General features: G+C 38.9%; 1 protein-coding gene across 1 annotated transcript in view; it reads right to left on the bottom strand.

Annotated features, from left to right (window-relative positions):
• NRXN1 (neurexin 1) overlaps window positions 1–23,643 on the bottom strand; it is a 1,285,455-nt gene that overhangs the window by 681,881 nt on the left and 579,931 nt on the right. Inside the window, 1 exon segment of the mRNA XM_030557741.1 lies at window positions 7,575–7,958. Coding sequence (XP_030413601.1) covers window positions 7,575–7,958 — 384 coding nt within the window.

The following is a 23,643-nucleotide window of genomic DNA, read 5'->3' as shown; positions in this document are numbered from 1 at the left end:
GGCCCCAAGCACGGATGCTCCACCGAAGCCGTGGGACCAGTGGACCCTCCACAGGCATGCCTGCGGGAGGTCCACCAGAGCCGCCTGCCGCCCTCCCGGCAACCGGCAGAGCGCCCCCCACGGCACATACTTGGCATGCTGGGGCCTGGAGCTGCCCCTGCCTCCATTGCCCAGTAAGTGACTTCTTACTTTCCTCTGAAACTATATATACTACCTTATTTACTCCAATATTTTCTACTTCCTCCTACCTTTCCTCCATCCCCCCAGTCATTCTCCATGCCACCTCCCTTTGACGCAGTAGCAGTCGTCTCTTTTTTTAAATTTTAGACTTGCATCACTGATCGGGAATTATTTATTTATTACTCCTATTCCAGTGACAACGAGAAGCTCCAGTCACAGACCAGACCCCACTGTGCTGAGTGCAGTACAAACAGAACAAAAAGGTGGTCCCTGCCCCGAAGAGCTTACAATTCTTGAACCAGCATTTAATTACCATTATTCATGTTAGTGACGCTAAGTGAAAGGAAAGCCAGGGGAGGAAAGAAGAAAAATGTCGGGAGCAGTGAGAGGTGAGAGGGAATGGGACAAGAGCTCTAAAAATAAGTATCAGAGAAAAAAGAAATTGATTTATTCAATGTGAAGAGTGGGAGGTTTGGCTTGTCTTATACAGGAGCAATTAAGCTCATGTGAAGAGGAGTGAAGGATGTGGGTAGGATGAGAAGTTTGACTGGGAAGAAGAGTGCATTTTCAAGGCAGTAGCAGATCAGGACATTGAAATACGAAGACTGAAGTATACGGTATTGAAAAACAAAGGACCAGTTGTGGGCCAGTTTCAGTTATCCCATTCCTCACTTCATAATTAGCTGTGAAATGGTCCAGATATAACAGTATTTTAAATTGTTATAAACTCTTATACAGGGATTATGTTTTGTATTTCTGCCTATATCATGATTAATTTGAATATCCATGGCATGTAATAAAAGTTAAAATGATGATAGCCTATGAAAAATGTGGAGGAGTCGAGTAAGGACATCTGAAAGGATTTCAAACACTTTTTTTGAGATACAGTTTAAAAGGATTTATACTCAATGAAACATTGAAGATGTTATCCTGAAAAGCCCAGTCTGTTTCATCAGGCTGTTTCAATTTTTTAAAACTATTTTACTAACTAGTTCTGCTCCATAATTTATGTATTGAAGGTGTAATCATGGCTTCCTCACAAGTCACTTTAGCATGGTCTTTGCACCTATCTCACACAGGGTTCCACAATGTGGAGGTGGAAGAAGCGTTTTCCAACACTGACATTTTGAGGGAAAGATGATGCATCATCCCCCCTACATCCTTTCCCTCCCAGCTGGATGATTTTTTTATATGAAACTTTTTCACACAAAAAATGCAGCTTTGGGTAGTCCAAAACATTTTGTGAATTCTGTAAGAATTTAAGCAGGTTACATTTTGGTGACATTGCATGACCAGTGATAGTGCACTGGACTGGAACTCAGGGGACACGGGTAGTATATCTATCTTTACCATTGACCTGTTGTGTGGCCAAGTCAATTTACCTCTGTTTCCCCTTTACTTTATTTTTCTTGTTTTCTATTTAGACTGTAAGCTCTGTGTGGCAGGGACTATGTGTTTATAGAATGCCAAGGACAAGGAAACCTGATTTTGGCTAAGCTCTATAGGTTACACTGTAACACAATAACATTACATTTTAATACCACAACAGAGAAAGTCATTAACAACTTACATTTCTTTCCTTCATAGCAACTACATTCTTAAATCAGAGAATTTACGCTTAAGTACAAAAGAACGGAATTTGCTCCTTAATAGTGCTCATTCCAGATCTGTAACTATTAGAGATCCAGATCATGGAGTAGTTCCAATGACTTCAATGTGTGTTTGCAAGTGTATTCATTATGTTATTTTTATTTTTCTACTTTTTTAAAATTTCCTCCAAAAATCTAAAACTTCACATAACCAGATAAAATAGTTTCATGTTTTGCAATAAGAAGTGACTTAGTTAGATTTAAAAAATACTACAGTCAACAGGAGACTTCGTGACATGACCCAATACATCAAAATGTGAAGGAAAGATCCGTGATATTGGATGTTAACACCCTTTTCTTCAAAAAGCAGCTTGGATGAAATAAAGCAAATAGTGGCAGACTTGAGGGGTCTCTGGGAGTACTTTCTAATAATTCTCAATCTATAAATAATTACTGGATAAAATATGGATGAAAACTGAAATTGTTACACTACAGTTAGGATAAATGTTTAACATGGGTAAGATTCTGCCACCTTCATACATGGCAAGTAGTACTTTACTCCAGGAAGATTATTTGAGGGGAATGTCCTCACGACACAACAAAAGTAGGGCGGGAGAATCTAGCCCCACAGGATTTAGCAGGGTGCAAAGGATGAAATTTATAGTAATTAAATAGGTAGGAGATGAGGTTATTATAACAATAGGAAACACATGATTTTTCATATTGTCCTGCATTTGTTAGGAGTTTTTCTATTTTATTAAAAAATGTAGAGAGACAATTCAAACAGAGGAAAAAATACACTCAAGTGTATTTCCCCTGTGGAAAGTTCATTTAATTTAACTCCTTGCAACTTTGTATGCCTATCCTTTCTTCAATAAATTTGCTCTCATGCATTGTTCCTTGTTGTCCAGTCAAAAGTATGCACCTGTGAAAGGCTTTGCCAAGAGGCAGTCACATATTGTGATCCATGATGAAAATCAGAGACAAAGCCAAATTATATTGCTATGACATCTGTCACTCCATCTGCTTTAGTTTCCATAAACAACTAAACCAATCCATAGATTATACTGATGTTTTTACTTTACGTATAACCAAGAATTTGTTACAGTAGGAAAATAAGCACATACAACCCAATTTATGCACACACACATGCAAAAAACTATTAACTTTAAATAGGCTGGAATGAGCATAAAATGGCTTTTGTGTCTTATGGCTTTTCCTTAGTTACTAATCTGATCAGATTATAGACTCACCATCTATTCATAGAATCACAGAAATATGGGCCCGGATGGAACCTTGTGAAATCCAGCACTTGACACTGAGGCAGGACTGAGTATATGTAGACCATCCCAAACATATGTTTGTCTAAGCTTTTTTTAACCTCCAAAGACAGGGATTCCACAACCTCACTTGGAAGCCTATTCAGTGCTTAACTATCCTTATAGTTAGAAAGTATTTCCTAATATCTAACCTATATCCCTCTTGCTGCAGATTATATTGATTACTTCTTGTCCCACCTATAGTGGACATGGAGAGCAATTGATCACAATCCTCTTTATAACAGCCACAAACATATTTGAAGACTTACCAGGGTATCCATCCACCTTCCTTTCTCAAGACTAAAAATTTCCAGTTTTTTTTAATTTTACCTGTCCAAATAGGTCAGGTTTTTTTAAACCTTTAATCATTTTTGTTGGCGAGAATCCAAAGGATAGCAATTTGTTCTCATCTTTCCTAAAGTGTGGCACCCAGAACTAGACATAGTATTCCAGCCAAGGTCTCACCAGTGATGAGCAGAGTGGGACAATTATCTCCTGTGGTCTTACAAACAATATGCCAATTAATGCACCCCAGAATGCTACTTGCCTCTTTCACGACTGCATTGTATTGTTGGCTCTAATTAAATTTGTGATCCCCTTTAATCCCCACATCCTTTTCTTCACTACTACCACCTAGCCAGTTCTACATATTGTTGTATTTGTGCATTTGATTTCTCCTTCTTAAGTGCAGTATTTGGAACTTGTTTTTATTGAATTTCATCTTGTTGATTTCAGAATAAGTCTCCAATTTGTCAAGGTTATTTTGAATTCTAATCCTGTCCTCCAAAGTGTTTGCAACTTCTCTCTTCTTGGTGTCATCCACAAATTTTATAAGCATACTCTCCACCTCATTATCCAAGTCATGAATGAAAATATTGAATAGCACTGGACCCAGGACAGACTCAGGCAGGAGCCCAATAGATACATCCTCCCAATTTTACAAAGAGTAATTGATAATTACTCTTTGAGTACAGTCTTTCAACCAGTTATGCACCCACTTTATAGTGATTTCATCTAAACCAAATTTCCCTACTTTGCATAAGAGTCATGTGGCATAGTATCAAAAGCCTCACATCTATAGCTTTCCCCTATCCAATTAGCCACTAACCCTGTCAAAGAAGGAAATTAGGTTGGTTTGGCATGATTTGTTCTTGACAAATCCATGTTGGCTATTACTTATTACTTTACTGGCCTCTAGGTGCTTACAAACTGTTTAATAATTTGTTCCAGTATTTTTCCAGATATCAAAGTTAGGCTGACTGGTCTATATTTCCCCCCTTTTTCAAAGATACATACTCTGTTTGCCCTTCTCCAGTCCTCTGCGACCTCACATGTCCTCCATGAGTTCTCAAAGATAACTGCTCACAGTTCTGAGATTGCTTCAGCTAGTTTCTTAAGTACCCTAGGATGAATTTAATCAGGCCCTGCTGACCTGAATACATTTAATTTATCTGATGCCTGCTCTACATGTAAAACTTAGGGTGACCCAGCTACATCACTTACAGCTGTGAAAAATTTTACGCCCTGTGTGATGTAGTTAGGTCAATCTAATCTCCACTGTAGATTCAGCGAGGTCGATGGATGAATTCTTCCACCAACCTAGCTACTGTTTCAAGGGAGTGGATTTACTATAGTGATGGAAAATCCCCTTCTGTGGCTGTAGTAGGTCTACAGTATAACACTGCAGCAGCATAGCAGATGTGCTGCTGTAGCACTTGTAGTGTAGACCTACCAGAAATATTAATTTGTAATATTTTTGTATTGTACAGTATTGATAAGGATAAATTATTTCTTTGATTACTAAGGCAAAGAAAGCTTCATGGCACATAAATGTAAATATATGCCATGTTTGCTGTAGATATCCTAATTTCCTAACACATAATTACAGAGCCCAGTTGTTTAACCTCAAATATTTTATTCTAACATGGTTTCCCACTTTGTAGGGCTCTATTGTTTGTGGAGGTGAACATGTTCTTATTTTACTTCAATTACTTACAACAATCATAATTGTGTCATTTATATTACTAAATACATTATTGTATCAGTTATTCCACACCGGTAGTAGTTATAACAATTTGAGTGGTAAAATGCCAACACACTGCTTTCAGAATCTCAAAAGCTGTAATCGTATTAATGCATGACCATGTAGGATACAAATATTACTGGAAGGAGAACTGCTTTCAGTGCAGTTTCCTCTGGATTAGGAAACCCTAGGGTAGGAAAAGATCTTGCACTGACTGCACAAAGCTTTCTGCTGGACAAGAGCCAGATACGATTGTGAGGAAGCTAGTAAGAATACCATATTACCATCACTCCCAGTAGGTGAAGTTATGTGTGCAAGGAAATTAAGTCCTGAACTGGATAATGGCTAAAAATATACTAGGGGGGGAAATAACTGGAGATGAAAAGGATTCTGTGCGAGTTCTTGTGACCCGTTAAATATGTTTATGACAAATTCCTATGATGAAGTTTGCTATTAAATTCTCATTTGCAGATTTGCATATGTTAGTTTTCCCTGTCTCTAATGACTGAAATATGTAAATATTTCCTAGCTCCTCCTGATCTGGAAAGATGTAAGTACTATTTTTACTTCTCCATATGTAATAGCGGAATTTTGCCACAGGGTGGTACACCATGCATATTTAACTGAAGGTTTTTGTAATTCATCTGACAGTTTGGTTATGCCCTCTGCCAACTTCACTCCACCAGTAATAGAACAATCTGGGGACATCAAAATAACTGGCCTCTAGCGAAAGGGGCTTGCATTTTTAAAAGTCTGGGGCCTACTTTTAAATGCCAATAACCTGACTTCATTTACCACAAAAGTGATGGGACTTCCTCAAGATTGTATCTAGACTTTCTTAAAAAAAAAAATCATCAGTTTTATTTTTAAACAGTAAAATCTTTAGGTGACCACTTTACCTAGCAAAATGAATTAAACTATACAGAAAAACTTTAACTGACAGTCAATAAACTTGCAGATTAGTTTTCGGCTAGAAGGGAAGACTATATTATGAGTCAATTGTAATATAAGATTTCACAAAATAAGAGTTCTGGCATTTGAACATTTCTTGTTCAAACTGGAATACAAACACTAAATGAGATTTTTGTTCTGATAAACTGTTAGTTTCCCCACTTATCCTTACAAATAAGGATGTTAAATTCCATTTCTCTCTTTTCTTGAAATATATTAATAAAAGGTCTGGGTCTTTGCTTGTATTGTAATAAAATCACAGAAGAGAGAATATTAGACTACAAAAGTAAAGATTTCTTATAAAAAGAGAAACAGAAAAGCAGATTTAATGTTCAGTTACTAAAATACAAGTACTATAGCTGACAATTCTAACAAATCATGGTTAATGTATTGCAGCTAAGATTTACGCAATGTGTGTGCAAAGCACTGAAAGTATCTTTACAGATTCTGTTTGGTGTCAATTTAAAAATAAAAGCTTTATCTGTTTGATACAAAATATTAAAATGAACTTTTTTATTATAAAACTGCGTATTGCACACAGAAAAAATTGCCCATTAGTATAAGTTGTATATACATGACTCAACAAAACAGCATCAAATTCTTCTCAGTGTTATTACTGAAATATACTACTTTTAAATATCACTGATATTCCACTGTGTTTGCAGATTATTAAGGTGTTAATTAAACTAATTAAAATAAAACAGAAATGATATCAGAAATAACCTATACTTGTAAGACCCAAATTTCTTTTCCTCTCCAATTTTTTAAAATTAAACTTGTATAGCTACTATTTGATTTTACACTCATCTTCACAGCTAAAGGTTATATTCATTAATTTGCAATATAAATTATTTTACTACTTATGATGAACAGCAATTTTATTCCCCTATGGACTAGACATTTTTTTAAACTGCAAAGAGTGGACCTAGATTCCAGGGGCCTGATTTTTTCTCATTTACATTCAAGAGGTGAAATCCTGGAATCACTGAAGTCAGTGGAAGTTTTGCCAAGGACTTCAACGAAGCCAGAATTTCAATCATGGAATTCAAGAATGTACAGTAGTTAGTGGGGTTATACCAGTGCACGTGCGTGGAGACTCCGTCCTCATTCCAGAGTCAGACTGTGGTGAATTCAGGTTTCACAGAGTTACATTTCAGTAAATTAATAAGAGAAAGTACTTTCTCATGTTGTCACAAAGCTCTTCACAGCTCAGCTTGTAAAATGACAAAAGCGGGGATTTTCAAAGTCACAAATAGCAGATAGGCACCTGACTCTTACTCATCATGATTGGGAGTTAGGCACCTACCTGCCATTTGTGCCTTTGAAAATCTCCCCCAAACTCTTTTATATGGCCACTTGATTCAATTTAGTTTTCTGCCAATATAAAACCAGTGTGAAGAAGAGCAACAGACAATGAAGGTTATTTTTTAAAAAGGTTAACACAGTTCTTGCCATTTTTAATCATTGTTAATTTCTACATTGTAGAGTCATGCACAATCTTTTGAAACCTACCTCTCTCACATGATCTGCCAAGGTAGCCTGTACCAGAACAATCACAGATATATCTGTTCCACCCATCCCTGCATACACCATTGTTTTTACAGGGGTTGCTCAGGCATGGTTTTGCAGTTTCTCTTGAGCATGAGGGTTTCACTCCAGCAGTGCTTTGAATTTCAGCCATTTGTCGAATATCCTTGCTTTGGCCATCAATAAACAAGTCTCTGATGCAGCCAACATATCCGTAATTGAGAAGTGCTGTCCACACCTCTGTTGGAAAGACCAACCCTGCTTTATTTTCTGGCAAGCCTCCAAGATACAAGTCATCATCTAGGTCTAGGATTTCACTTTCTCCTGGTGCAGTGTAAGGTGTACGTAATGTGTTCACAGAAATGGTACCTGGTAAGAAACAACAAAATGCAAAATTTTAAAGATATTAAAGCGAATTCTGGCAGCATTTATTCCCTGAGTCCCAAAATGCAGCATTTGCTTATTGCCAAATATCTCATGCATGAAAGCCCTAGATGAATGTTGTATTTACACATTTTAAAATAATAAAATGACACATTATTTTGTATTAAAATATTTCTTAAACACTACCAGGAAATATGTGGTATATAAACATTTCCACAAAATACTGCATAAACTTGAATGTATGAAAACCAAAATCCATGTAAGGGATTTCAGGTAGATAAAATGTACTATTCAGTGCAAAAAAATCAAATGTATTTCAAGGTGATCTTCAGAAATACCCTGCTGGTGCAACAGCAACTCTCTGTACTGCCCTCTAAGTGGCTCAAGACCCGTGCTTGAGATTCTGCCTCTGAAGAGATAATGGGCGGAGTCTTTGGGCTGGATCCAAAGCCCATTCAGGTCATTGAAAAGACTCTGATTTGTTTCAGTGGGCTTTGGATCAAACTCTTTGTCTGGGAGGGGAGGGGAAGTACTTTCATCGGTTGCCAGGCAGCCAATCATTAAAGAGATAGTGATTGTCATAACATTTTTCCCAGATTTGGACCTTAGCGTCCAAAATATGGGTGTTAGCATGAAAACCTCCAAGCTTAGTTACCAGCTTGGACCTGGTAAAGCTGCCACCACCCAAAAAATTAGAGTGTTTTGGGGCACTCTGGTCCCCCCAACAACCTTCCCTGGGGACCCCAAGACCCAAATTCCTTGAGTCTCACAACAAAGGGGAATAAACCATTCCCCCCCCGCTTCTCCCTTCCAGGTGTTCCCTCCCTGGGTTCCTGGAGAGATACACAGAAGCAAGCTCCATGAATCTAAACAGAGGGACTTCACCCTCCCCGTTTCCAGTCCTGGAAACACAAGTACTTCCCTCTTCACCCAGAGGGTATGCAAAGTCAGGCTTAGTAAATCTAACACAAAGAGATTTTCCCCCTGACTTCTTCCTCCTACCAATTCCCTGGTGAGTTGCAGACTTAATTCCCTGGAATTCCCACTAAAGAAAAACTCCAACAGGTCTAAAAAAGAAAGCTTTATAAGAAGAAAGAAAAATACATAAAAATGGTCTCTCTGTATTAAGGTGACAAATACAGGGTCAATTGCTTAAAAGAAATATGAATAAACAGCCTTATCCACAAAGAATACAATTTAAGACATTCCAGCAACTACACACATGTAAATACAAAAAACAAACAATATAAACCTACTGTCTTATCTCTTTGTACTTACAACTGGGAAACAGAAGATTAGAAAGGCAGGAGACAGAAAGATCACTCTCAGAGCCGAGAGGGTCAGACACAAGACAAAGAACAAAGAACTCATATCCAAACTTCCCTCCACCCAGATTTGAAAAAGTCTTGTTTCCTGATTGGTCCTCTGGTCAGGTGTTTCAGGTTACTGGTGTTACCCCTTTACAGGTAAAAGAACATTAACCCTTAGCTATCTGTTTATGACAGTGATGTACACCCAGAGGGAAAAAAATAATGCCTTTGACATTTGCATCTAAATGTGTGCTTGTTATAGAGAGGGGAAAGAGGGAAGCACACGAGAAATCATGAAATCAGGAATATTTATTCATTTTTGCTTTCAGTTAAAAAACAAAACAAGCCTGAAATTTTAGCTCTGCCACTTATGCAAGAAGCCTTAAAAAAGCTTCAGATGTGTTGCTCAAAATGTTGGCTAGGATGATCAATTGTCAAGATCCTCTACTCTGAAAATAATTGTAAAGACTGAGGACTTCAACTGAAAGAATTGAACATAGAGAACAATAGCACATTTGTGCTAATCAGATTCAGCCCAACTGTTGCAGTAAGATTATTAAAACAAAATATGTGTGTGGATTTTAATATGATCCTGTCTTCACATTCAAGCAGGAGGTGAAATCACAATCCCCTACAGATCACTGTATTAAAGTGAAGTACTGAGGCTGAGGGAACTGGGCTTATTTAGTCTGCAGAAGAGAAGAATGAGGTGGGATTTGATAGCGGCTTTCAACTACCTGAAGGGAATGGAGCTCAGCTGTTCTCGGTGGAGGCAGATGACAGAACAATGAGCAATGGTCTCAAGTTGCAGTGAGGGAGGTCCAGGCTGGATATTAGGAAACACTGTTTCAGGAGGGATAGCTCAGTGGTTTGAGCATTGGCCTGCTAAACCTATGGTTGTAAATTCAATCCTTGAGGAGGTCATCTGGGGATTGGTCCTGCTTTTAGCAGCGGGTTGGACTAGATGAGGTCCCTTCCAACCCTGATATTGTATGTTGCTTAGTCCCTTTCAGAATGATTATTTAAAAAAAAACAACCCTATGATTCTGTGAGGAGGGTAGTGAAGTGCTGGAATGGATTACCTAGGAAGGTGGTGGAATCTCCATCCTTAAAGGTTTTTAAGACCCATCTTAACAAAGCCCTAGCTGGGATGATTTCATTGGTGTTGGTCCTGCTTTTAGCAATTGGACTAGATGACCTCCTGAGGTCTCTTCCAACCCTAATATTCTATGATTCTACCAGCCACATTATACTATATAAGTTACAGCAGTGTGTGTTTTATGTTTTACCCTCTGCAATGTGTTTGAAAGCGTACTATGGAAAGCAGGAGAGCCCAGGATCACATTCCTCTTTACATACAGATGCACGTGAAACATCATTCCTATTATCACTATGCAGCACAGAATCTGGAAAACTTCAAGGATTATTATTGAGAATTGACAACTATGGAGCAGTTCCCCAGGAATGTCATTTAGAAAGGATATTTCCAAGATCTTGCATGCACCTATATCAAAATATGATTATAAACGGAAAGCAAAAGTGAGTCAGACAGAGATGTTTGAAACAAACATTTTATTATATGAATCAAATTAAAATAAAGTACTATACAGTAGAATATAGACTTAAAAAGAACAAACTAACTGTTTTTCTTTGTTTGGAATCCCATGGCCTGTGTTATGCAGGAGGTCAGATTACATGATCACTGTGGTCCCTTCTGGCCACTAACTCTATGAAAAACAACCATTTTTGAAAGGCCACAATTTGGCACGATCAAATACATTGCTGTCTGCGCCCACAGAATTGTATTTGTGATGGGCGTATTTTGTACTCCGATGATACAGAGTCCCAGGGAATGCACAGATTAAAAAAATTGTAATGGGCAAACCTCAATGTCTCAGTTAGAATAAGCATTCAAAAGTTTAGACACTTATTCAAATAATTTGGGGCTGGAAATGTCAGAAGATAAAGTTCCTTTGTGAGATTTCTAGTATTTCTAGTTTAAGCTGAGCTTGGTATATTTCAAAAACAGCCTCTCTACTTTTAATGGTTACCGAAAAGGATGAGGGGACAAAAAAGCTTGTGCCTTATTTGCATCTTTATAATTGTGTATAAAAATGCCTGAACAATTTGATTGTTTGAAATATTTATCCCCCGCTTCCTTTAACAATATCGGGAATAATTTTCTTCTGTGTTTTGCTTGAGGTCTATTTGGAGAATCAGAAAATTGGAATGGGAGGTTCCTAAATCCCTAACTGAAGGAGGTGGGTATGTTGAATCTTTAACTAAGAGACCCTTTCTTCCATCAAAAATCCCTCAAAATTTTCAATCATGAGAACCTAAAGTTATTTTACAAAATCTATATTTAAGCATATCTTATCACAAGTCTTATTTCTGATGTTCTGAGCATCCACAGTTCCCATTAAATCAAACATCAGAAAGTCAGCACCTCTGAATATCAGGCTACCTATTAAGGAACTAATTTTAATGTGAAAATTTTTGCCGAAGCTTTTAGTAATCAGTTGTGTCAACCAACACACACCTTTAACCTAATTTGATACATATTAAATTAGATATGGTAGTTATTGCATTATGAATAATATCCACTAAATATTAAAAGATAAAGGGAGGGATAGCTCAGTGGTTTGAGCATTGGCCTGCTAAACCCAGCATCGAGAGTTCAATCTTTGAGAGGGGCCACTTAGGGATCTGGGCAAAAATTGGTACTTGGTCCTGCTAGTGAAGGTAGGGGACTGGATTCGATGACTCTTCCAGTTCTAGGAGATAGGTATATCTCCAATTATTATTTTATTTTTAAGGTTTGGTTATGGGTTTCAGAGCTTTTCTTCTTTAGGTAACTAGCTTGAATTAGACCAAGATCATTAGTGAATAAAAGCTTTCTAATGACATTTTAGCAGCCTAATATACATAAAATGAATTGGTGATCTTATACCAGTTCCAAGTAACAAGTGCAACCAGTATAACTGGCACATTTTTAAGCATCCTTAGCAGAGAGGACTGGGATTAATTGGACATGGAAAATAAATTATACCTCTTCACCCTTAGATATTTGATCTCCGTCAAGGTTCAAGAAAACTTGTTGCACAACTTAGTGGAACCTTTCACTGCTTCTACCCATGTTGTACCAGATCTGGTCAGTCTCTAGAGCTATTTGGCATCACCAACATTATTTCACTGGCACTGTGGAAGCCTCAGGCACTGATGCACCTCAGTTCCTCATATTCTCTGCCCGTGGCACGTAACAGTCTAGTCTCCTGTGGAATGTAATACTTTGGTATAATTTTGTTGCTGGCATTAGCATATGGGTGCTGTCATAATATGAGTTTGACTTCTATATTTGGGGGCCAAGGGGCTGGGGTGGGAGGTGAGGCTCCACAGGGGATCCAGATGCAGCAGGGGCAGTATTAGCAGGGCAGGCCTCTGGATGAAGGGAGTGATGCTTGGTGGTGTTGGGATTCAGATGTGGGGGGCTTGGTAGGGCTCAGCAGGAGGGTCTGGGTTTGTGGGGTCTCTGGAGGCAGGGGGTGAGGCTCAGTGGGGTGGGGATTCAGGTGCATGGCACCTGGGAGGGAGGTCTGAATGCACTAGAGTTGGGAAGATATGGGTGCAGCTCCCCATACAGTGAGGAGTGATGGGAGGCAGGAAGTGGAGCAGGTGTGTGTGTGAAGCTTCCCGAAGCTAGGAAAGGTTCCTGGGGGTGGTACTGATTTGACCCCGGTGGCTCTCTGCAGGGGGACTCCCATAGTCCTTCCGCCCCACTCCTACAGCCAGGACTAGCAGCTGAGCACTCACCTGTGTTGGGAAGTGGCTCAGCTGCCTTGTTCTTATGGAAAATGGCACCAAACTGGAGCTCTGCTGTAAAGGTCGCTGCTCTCCTGCCCTCTGGTTTCACAGTCCATGTGGAGAAACTGACCGGCAAGCATGGAGTGCCTTGCATCACCGCTTGTGCATCCATGCAATGTTCCTCTGTGCCCTCTAAGAGAACTGGGGGGGATGGTGAGCAGCAACGCCAGGCTCTGTGCCTGCTGATCAGTTTCTCCATATAGGCAATGTGATGAGTTATCAGGAGCTACTTTCCTGCCCTCCCCTTATGCAGACCATGTGGGGGGAAACTGCCCAGCAGACACAGAGCTTCATAGAGTCATAGAATATTAGGGTTGGAAGAGACCTCAGGAGGTCATCTAGTCCAACCCCTTGCTCAAAGCAGGACCAACCCCAACTAAATCATCCCAGCCAGGGCTTCCTGAAGCTGGGCCTAAAAAACCTCTAAGGATGGAGATTCTACCACCTCCCTTGGTAACCCATTCCGGTGCTTCACCACTCGCCTCATGAAATAGTGTTTCCTAATATCCAACCTGACCTCCCCCACTGCAACTTGAGACCATTGCTTCTTGTTCCATCATCTGCCACCACAGAGAACAGCTGAGTTCCATCATCTCTGGAACCCCCCTTCAGGTAGTTGAAGGCTGCTATCAAATCCCGCCTCACTCAATGCAAATAAAGACATAGGCTGCCCTCACAAATGATTATGTCCTCACAAATCCTCACAAATCATGTTATAACAAAGGATGGCCAATTCCTAGTCACCATATGTGACCCAGCCAAGAGACAAAGTAACCTGGAGGATGAGGGAATCAGTCAATAAGACTGAGGGCAGAAAGATGCCAGATGAGGCAAGGAGTGACACACACTCTTGCTTCAGTAAATAGGGTTGAACATGATGGAACCTCTTGTAGAAGAATGCAATGGGTCACCAATAAACCTGATGATTACAGGCTACAAAATGAGATATTCCGAAGCAATAAAAGTTTGCTCTCTAATGGCAAAAACTATTGCTTTTGAGCTATATAAAGTATTTGCCGGATAGGAGTTTTCTGGTGCACTTGACATTGGCCACTGTCAGAAGACAAGATACTGGGCTAGATGAATCTTTGGTCTGACCCAGTATGGCCGTTTTTATGTTCTTATGATATCTTGACTGACAGATGGACCAATTTTTCATCAAAATGTATGACACTGCACAAAATTTAGATTATCAGTGGCAGCTCTTTGACATCTTATGAAATTATAACATTCAATGACTCTAAAAAAGAAGCACAAATCCGTCATGGGAGAAACAGTTATCTATGTGATCTTGGGTTTACTCCATTTTTATACCATGCCTTTGGAGCTCTCCTTATTTTGCAGAGCTTGAGAGAGGAGTTCTTCAGCTACATTGTCAATATGTTGCAGCATAGCTGAACAATTTCAACCCAGAGATGTATGCAGATGCTTTTGCCGGAATGGCAGAAGAAAAACTGTTTTAGTGGGAAGGGACGTCTTAGAGGAAAACGGATGTGGAGGGCTGAGAAACTACAGCATTAGATTGTAAGCTAATCTGGGGCAGGTAACGTCTTTTTGTTCTGCTTTTGTACAGTGCCTAGCACCTTGCTGCTACAGTGATATAAAACAAATAAATACATAAATAAATATTAATATAGCCAATGATAAGACAGTGAACACCCAAGGGAAAAGGTGTCTTCTCTCACAGATGCTTGACCACCTGGTGAGTAGAAAAGATTCTCCATGTCTCCCTGAGGCAAGGAAAACTTAGGGAGAAAATTGCTTAAAAACTTTTTGATTGACTTTTGGGTCATAGAAAGGAAAGGGAAGGCCTAGTTAAGGACTGCACTAAGTGAGCTTCAGGGATTGATCTGACTCAGAGTACTGATCCTTGATCAATGAATTTAACTTCAGAATCTCAGTAAAGAAGTATTTCTTTCCCCACAATATCACCTGGAAGCAAGTCCATCGTTTAGGCTCTTGCTATGACCTGTTGTATCTCTAACAATGAGACACCCAGCCACGTACTGTATGCATCATCTGAGGCCAGAATGGAGGGGGGTTGTACTACTTTATGAATAAACAATCACTTGTACAGTACCAAACCAGAACACTACTTGAATGACTAATTAGGATTGTTTATCTTTGGAGCACCAGGTCAATCCAACACTTCAAATAAATAATTTCAAATACATATTTAATCAGGAATAAGTGTGATGATTCATGAATGGTCTATTATATTATACATATTTTTATATATAAGTACCAAACCACAGGGCTTGTAATGGCTATTTAGAAAGTGCTGCTTGCAGTGCAAGACAGATTACAGTAAACCTCTAATTATATGCTCTAGTGAGATCCATGTGTGCGTGCTCTCTCTCTCTCACTCACACACACACACAGACATACACACAACAATTTCTAGAGCTTAAACCAGAACTCTGACTTTAATTCAAAATATCAGTGACTTTTTAGCCCTTACATGCTGGTTTAGCCATGCATAACTGCTGGTACAATATGTTTTACAGTGCTGTACACCATTGAAGGCTGACAAGAATGATACGTTCTCCATCTGATTTTAATGTGTAATGATGATTTCTAAAGGATGGCAGTTTGTTAGAAAAATGCTTGTGAGGTTATCCTTGAGTATGCCAAACAACTTAACAAAAATTTAAACAATACTCAGGCCTCACAAATCAGTTATTAACCTAGCCCTAATGTGTCACAAAAACCACTGTGGGCAAAGACCTTTGCAGCTGTTTCATGGTATGTTCCTACTTCTTTTACTGCAAAGTTGGCAGTACTGTAACAGCTGAACAGTCAAACATTTCCCTTAGGTATCTGTTAATGAGCCTCTTCAATCATATTCATTATCTCAGCAATTTAGTTTTTATAAGTCTGTTTACAAGAAACTAAGACATCCACGCACAGACATATTTCTAAACCTTGTCTCATCAGTTGTGATCAGTAAAATACTTAGATTGTAACTGCAGCTGCTGCAGCTACCTTGATCTCTGTACTTACCTTATGTAGTCTATTAAGTTACTATGTGAAACTCTCATAACTGTTTATTGGCAAACAGTGAAAAGCTAAGAAAAGACTAGGCTATTCTGGTTATATTATATCATACTCTTAGTGTGCTGGAGTGAATATTATCTGGTAGTTTGGTAACAGCTGTGGCCAAACAAGGCTGCTAGATGACAGAAAGGCGATAGTTGTTGTTGCTGCAGCTTAGAGTGGATATTTCCTGTGGCTGAGAATCAGGAAGAGAGCAAAGACCAGAAAATAAATCAAAGCACTTGCTGATCCTGCTAATACAGAAGTCAAGGAAATTAGCCACACTCCTTGAGAAGCGTTACAGTTTTCTATTATCAGTGGGCACCACTCTGTTTTGGATCTGAAAGCTAGAGAAATGTAGGAATAAAAGACCGCAAAACATAGAACATTATTTAGCAGCAAATATGGTACTTGAGCTACTTATTCATGAAGATGGAGCACAAATTTAAAATATGTCACGTTAGCAGTGATTGGCTCAGATAAGTAGCTAATAAGTTGGCGATCTCAAAAGATCAGTCTCTCAGGAGATTTCCAGTATTCCTGGTTTTGGCTGGAATAGATTTATTGCAGAAGATGCCCCTCTCATAGAGTCTGCCATGATTACTCACATTGAGCATGTAATAGTGAGGAGTTGTGAAAGACAGCACCAAACACGATAGGAGTAGCAGAATCTAGCTGAGAATATTTTGGTACTTTCATTTCCAGTCAGAAGAAAAAGAGGAACACACAACTTATTTTTATGTTAATCAAATGTTTTTTTTCTGATGCAAATTCTGTGGTCCCTATTCAGCCATTATTTAGGCAATACTCCCATTAGATTAGATGACAGCATTGCCAATGCAAAAATGGGGTAAGAATTTCAGTACTTTTCCCACTGTAAATATTAGCCAAACGTATTCAAACCCATTTGTGTTGGGTTCAGGTTTTAGACAAAAGTTCAGTACAGTACTAATTTTCAGGGTGGATAAAAATCAATTTAAAAATAAAAATAAAAAAAATCAGTTTTTTAAATTTAAATTGGATTAAGTTACATTATAGTTCAAAGATATCTCATCACAGCATAGGGATTATAAATTCTAATTCTATAGTATGAGACAATATATTCATGTAATGTTTAAGAAAAGTTTTGTAAATTAATTTCAATAGTTCATGGATTAGGGACCCAATTTTATGGGATTCCAGGGGCTTCTGTATAGATTATTTAAATTAATTTATCTACCCAGTGGGACTCAGTGCTCAGTCTAGAAGATACCATCAGAGATGCTTAGTTTTGCAGTTCTCAAACTGTGGATTTGTGTATCCAGAGATAACAACAAAATGTTTTTAAAATAAAAAAAAATAATAATATATAGAGGTGAGAAATGACAGACCCCAACTCTATTGTCCCTCTGCAAATTTGTGTACACAGAGTCAATCCCCTGCCTCTCTCTAAAAGTGCAAAGTTTCAAAAACTTCAACGAAAGGAAGATTGTTGGGGGCAAAATAGATCTGGACAAAGAGAAGAAGTCTGGAGATAAACGTGAGAAGGGAGGGACAGGCAGTAGAAACAAAAGTGAAACTGTTTGCGCAGCATATTCCAGAAGTCTTGAGGTCTTTCTGAGTGTAAACTTCATTGATTTGAGATCTACCATACCATTCTCTCACTAGAAGGGAAAACCTATAATGGCAGCAGGCCATAAAAAGAGACCCAGTTTGGGGATATTTTAATGAAGTTCTTCTACCTGTGGGTAAAACAGGCATGCGTGCAAAATGCAAACAGTGCAACAAAGAAATGGAAGACCTGGTTGCCCAAATGAAACAACATCATGAGAAGTGTTCCTTCTCGGGGAAGCTGCATTAAAGATGATGAAAGGAACATATCTGAACATGCAGGATCTTTAGGTTGTTCAATTTTTTTATTTCATACTTCTTTCTTAAGGACTGCCTGTCTTCCTTCTGGACTATTCTTGAATTCTCATATTTGAGCAAAGAATATAGTTGTTACTCTATGGTACTATCATTTAAGATTCAGTTGTGATAAAAAAATAAATAGCTGAAATGGGCAGATCTTCCTTTTACAATTACACCTTTGAAGTAGTACTGAGTGTCAGTGAATGCAATGAGTAATACTAACTGAGCAGTATGGTAATAATACTTAAATAACTGCATTGACTTATTTTGTTTACCAGCAGATTGCAAAAAGAGGTAATTGATGTCTGGTTTGTTTATGCAACAAACTCTCCTTTCCGTATGAATGAGAACCCACACTTCATTAACACGGTTCAATCATTAACACCAGGATACAGTCCACCCAACAGAGCAGATGTCGCAGGCAAATTTGCTGGATAAAGTGTATGAAATTGGGCAGTGTGCAAAAGGTCTAGAGGGTAAAATTGTTAACATGAGTCTTGATGGGTGGTGCAATGTTTACAATGATCCTGTTGTATGTGCGTGTGTGACAACAGAATAAGGAAATGTCTTCCTTATAGAAACAATTGATACATCAGGAAATGCACACATAGCAGAATACTTACAAGAAGTAGCAGTAAAAGCTATAACAAACTGTGAAAAAAAATTCAAATGTCTCGTACTCAGCTTGGTCACAGACAATGCTGCAAATGTATCCAAGATGAGAAGAAATTATTTAGAAGAGAGTGAAGGAAGTCCCAAGCTAATAACATACGGTTGCAGTGCTCATTTCATGCACTTCCTAGCCAAAGACTTCAGTGTTCCAGAAATGAAGGCTAATGTTGCTGAAATTCCAAAAGCCTTCTGTATCAGCCACTTTGCAGCAGCTGTTCTGAAAAGAAGTGGGAGGAACCAAGCTAAATCTCCCACAAGACGTGTGATGGAACTCAGTAGTGGACTGTTTGGAGCACTATATCAAGAACTGGCCTAATCTGATGACAGTTTGTGAACAAAATCATGAAAAAATTGATGGCACTGTCACAGCAGAAGTTCTCAACACTGGGCTTAAGAGAAATGTTGAACACATGGTGAGTACCCTGAAGCTTATTTCTGTAGCCTTGAACAAAATGGAGGGAAATAGCTGTTTTATTGCTGATGCTGTTGAAATTGGAAGGAACTGAGTGAGATCTTAAAAAGAGAAATATGCAATGACAGTGTTAAATTACAAGCATTAAAAAAAACAATTGGGACAAGCACTATCTCCAGCTCATTTCCTTGGAAATATTCTCAATACTCAGAACCAGAGTCAAAACTTAACTGCTGAAGAAGAGGAGTTGGCTATGACATGGACATCCAGCAATCATCCCTCCATAGTGCCAGCTATAATAAACTTCAGAGCTAAGGGGCACCATTTAAGAAATATGTTTGCTGATGATGTTTTAAAGAAAGTGAACTGGTGGCAGTGAACTGCTGGCAGTCATTTAAGCACTTGGATTCAGAGACTGTTGAAGTGATAATTTCAATTTTAACAGCAGTAGCTTCTTGTACCGGTGTAAAAAGAATATTTTCTTCCCTTGAACTAATTCATTCCAAATTGAGAAATCATTTGGGACCTGAAAAAGCAGGAAAGCTTGTTTTTCTTTTCCAGATTATGAACAAACAGGAAAATGAAGCTGAAGATGACTGAGTTAGCTGCAGAAGCCAATATGTTAAGTTTCTCAGGTTGACCTAGCTGACAGAGTAGATTTAATTTTTTTTTAATATTGCATTTAACCATTTTAGTTTGAAAAAACAACAACCCCGATTTTAAAAAACTTGAATATTTAACTAAATTCAAAAATTCATACATTTGTTTTGTTAAAATATTATATGTTTGCTATTGAAGAAAAAATCCAGAATACATAAGTTTGTTGTTTTAGTTAAATAAAACAATTTAAATGTCTGTCTGGTGATGTTCTCCTCCTAATACAGCATGGCGAGAAAATCCTCCAAATATGAATTATTAATTTGTTGAACCTGAGATAGTTCACCTCCTAATGACTTCATAAATATCTGCTTCAATTACCTTTGGTAAATGAAATAACCAAACAATAATTCATTTTCTGATATAGCTGTAAAACTCATCTGAAAAATTTTCAAAATAAATCACTTAAAAATGTATAGTCTGTACTTTCTAAAAATAAAACCTACATCTATCTATGAGTTGTGAAGAATATGTGTTAAGGTTATAACAACCAAAAAGAATGGACTTTTATGTAGAAATTCATGATTAAATCGAGTCTTCCTGACTAGTGATTTAAATCAAATTGATTTAAATCAAATCCACTCTATTAATTTTACCCATTTCTGTTTATCCATCCCTATCTATGAGTGCATGACCTAGGACAAATCAGTGTTATTCTTCAAAGAGTTATTCTTCAAAAAGAAACCTAAAACAGACATTTGAAAAGCGCAGGGGACAATTTCCTGGTGCAAGTGCTGGAGGAACCAGCTAAGGGCAGAGCTCTCCTAGATCTGCTGCTCACAAACCAGAAAGAATTAGTAGGGGAAGCAAAAGTGGATGGGAACCTGGGAGGCAGTGACCATGAGATGGTCGAGTTCAGGATCCTGACATAAGGAATAAAAGAGAGCAGCAGAATACGGACCCTGTACTTCAGAAAAGCAGACTTTAACTCCCTCAGGGAACTGATGGGCAGGATCCCCTCATAGAATAACAGGAGGGGAAAAGGAGTCCAAGAGAGCTGGCTGTATTTTAAAGAATCCTTATTAAGGTTGCAGGAAAAAAAAATCCTGTTGTGTAAAAAGAATAGTAAATATGGCAGGTGACCAGCTTGGCTTAATAGTGAAATCCTTGCTGATCTTAAATGCAAAAAAGAAGCTTACAAGAAGTGGAAGTTCGGACAAATGATCAGGGAGGAGTATAAAAATATTGCTCAGGCATGCAGGAGTGAAATCAGGAAGGCCAAATCACACTTGCAGTTGCAGCTAGCAAGAGATGTTAAGAGTAAAAAGAAGGGTTTCTTCAGGCATGTTAGCAACAGGAAGGAAGTCAAGGAAAGTGTGGGCCCCTTACTGAATGAGGGAGGCAACCTAGTGACAGAGGATGTGGAAAAAGCTAATGTACTCAATGATTTTTTTGCCTCTGTCTTCACAAACAAGGTCAGTTCCCAGACTGCTGCACTGGGCAACACAGTATAGGGAGAGGTGAGCAGCCCTCTGTGAACAAAGAAGTGGTTCAGGACTATTTAGAAAAACTGCACGAGCAGAAGTCCATGGGGCCGAATGCGCTGCATCCGAGGGTGCTTAAGGAGTTGGTGGATGTGATTGAAGAGCCATTGGCCATTATCTTTGATAACTCATGGCAATGGGGGAGGTCCTGGATGACTGGAAACAGGCTAATGTAGTGCCCATCATTAAAAAAGGTAAGAAAGAGAATACGGGGAACTACAGGCCAGTCAGCCTCACCTCAGTCCCCGGAAAATCATGAAGCAGGTCCTCAAGGAATCAATTCTGAAGCACTTAGGGAAGAGTGATCAGGAACAGTCAGCATGGATTCACCAAGGGCAAGTCATGCCTGACTAATCTAATTGCCTTCTATGAGGAGATAACTGGGTCTGTGGATGAGGGGAAAGCAGTGGATGTGTTATTCTTGGACTTTAGCAAAGATTTTGATACGGTCTGCCACAGTATTTTTGCTGGAAGTTAAAGAAATAAGGGCTGGATGAACAGACTATAAGGTGGATAGAAAGCTGGCTAGATTGTCAGGCTTAATGGGCAGTGATCAATGGCTCCATGTCTAGCTGGCAGCCGATTTCAAGCGGAATGCCCAAAGGCTCGGTCCTGGGGCTGGTTTTGTTCAATATCTTCACTAATGATCTGGAGGATGGCGTGGACTGCACTGTCAGCAAGTTTGCAGATGTCACTAATCTTGGAGGAATGGTAGATACACTGGAGGGTAGGGACAGGATACAGAGGGACCTAGACAAATTAGAGGATAGGGCCAAAAGAAATCTGATGAGGTTCAACAAGGACAAGTGCAGAGTCCTGCACTTAGGATGGAAGAATCCCATGCCATGTTACAGACTAGGAACTGAATGGCTAGGCAGTAGAAAAGGACCTAGAGGTTACAGTGGACAAGAAGCTGGATATGAGTCAGCAACGTGCCCTTGTTGCCAAGAAGGCTAATGAAATTTTGGGCTGTACAAGTAGGGGCATTGCCAGCAGATTGAGGGACTTGAACATTCCCCTCTATTCAACATTGGTGAGGCCTCATCTGGAGTACTGTGTTCAGTTTTGGGCCCCACACTACAAGAAGGACGTGGAAAAAATGCAAAGAGTCCAACCGAGGGCAACAAAAATGATTAGGGGGCTTGAGCACATGACTTATGAGGAGAGGCTGAGGGAACTGGGATTGTTTAGTCTGCAGAAGAGAAGAATGATGGGGGATTTGATAGCTGCTTTCAACTACCTGAAAGGGGGTTCCAAAGAGGATGGATCTAGACTGTTCTCAGTGGTATCAGATGACAAAACAAGGAGTAGCGGTCTCAAGTTGCAGTGGGAGAGATTTAGGTTGGATATTAGGAAAAAAACTTTTTCACTAGGAGGGTGGTGAAGCACTGGAATGGTTTACCTAGGGAGGTGGTGGAATCTCCATCCTTAGAGGTTTTTAAGATCAGGCTTGACAAAGCCCTGGCTGGGATGATTTAGTTGGGGTTGGTCCTGCTTTGAGCAGGGGGTTGGACTAGATGACCTCTTGAGGTCCCTTCCAACCCTGATATTCTATGATTCTATGAAAGTATTCATGCCTCCATCTAAATTAACTTTAGAAGTTTGGCTTAAAAGTAGTACATAATATTCAAATGCTAACAATAAACACTACACTAAAATTATTTATGGCTAAATGTTTGCAAACAAATGGTGGATGTACACATTGATATTCAAACCCTTTGGTATACATCATCCCTGAAAGTAACCTAGATACTTAAAACTCACCAACATTTTCCAGAGATTTACCCTGAGTTTAGCCTCACAGTTCCTTAACAAAAATTGTGGGCCAAAGTCTTGTACAACTATAAACATTTAGGGGCATATCTTCAAATGTAACCAACTACACTGCATTCATTTTCTGACCAGAACTGACTCTGATTGTAGAAATAACATCCACTTCTCAGAATTGTCCCAGGGACAGATTGTTTCTAGATCAATCCCTAAAGCAGTATTTCAGAAGAGAAGACACAAAATGAAGATCACAATGTAAATAATATGATTACCACTGGATGTTCAATCATAGTTGAGGTTTTTGGGCAGATTTGTTACCTCATAAGGAGTAAATAACTAAATGACGTGAGACGGCCAGAAAATCAACCTTTCTATAGTTCATGTTCAACTCACTAAAACTCTGGAACCATATAGTTATTTTTCATAATTATATCTGGAACCCCAGGGTAGGTTAAGTTAAATTAAATTTTGGGTCCTATCTTTTTCTGGGCTTCCCTTTTCACACCTGAAATTATGTGGCTCCAGTTGAGGTCATTGAACTATCTATTATTTGATTTACAGGTGTAATTAGTTTTTCA

Source organism: Gopherus evgoodei, chromosome 3 (assembly GCF_007399415.2).
Source record: "Gopherus evgoodei ecotype Sinaloan lineage chromosome 3, rGopEvg1_v1.p, whole genome shotgun sequence".
Classification (NCBI taxonomy): Eukaryota; Metazoa; Chordata; order Testudines; family Testudinidae; genus Gopherus; species Gopherus evgoodei.
Note: the sequence above shows the minus strand (reverse complement) of the source record. Positions and strands in the feature narration are given on the sequence as shown.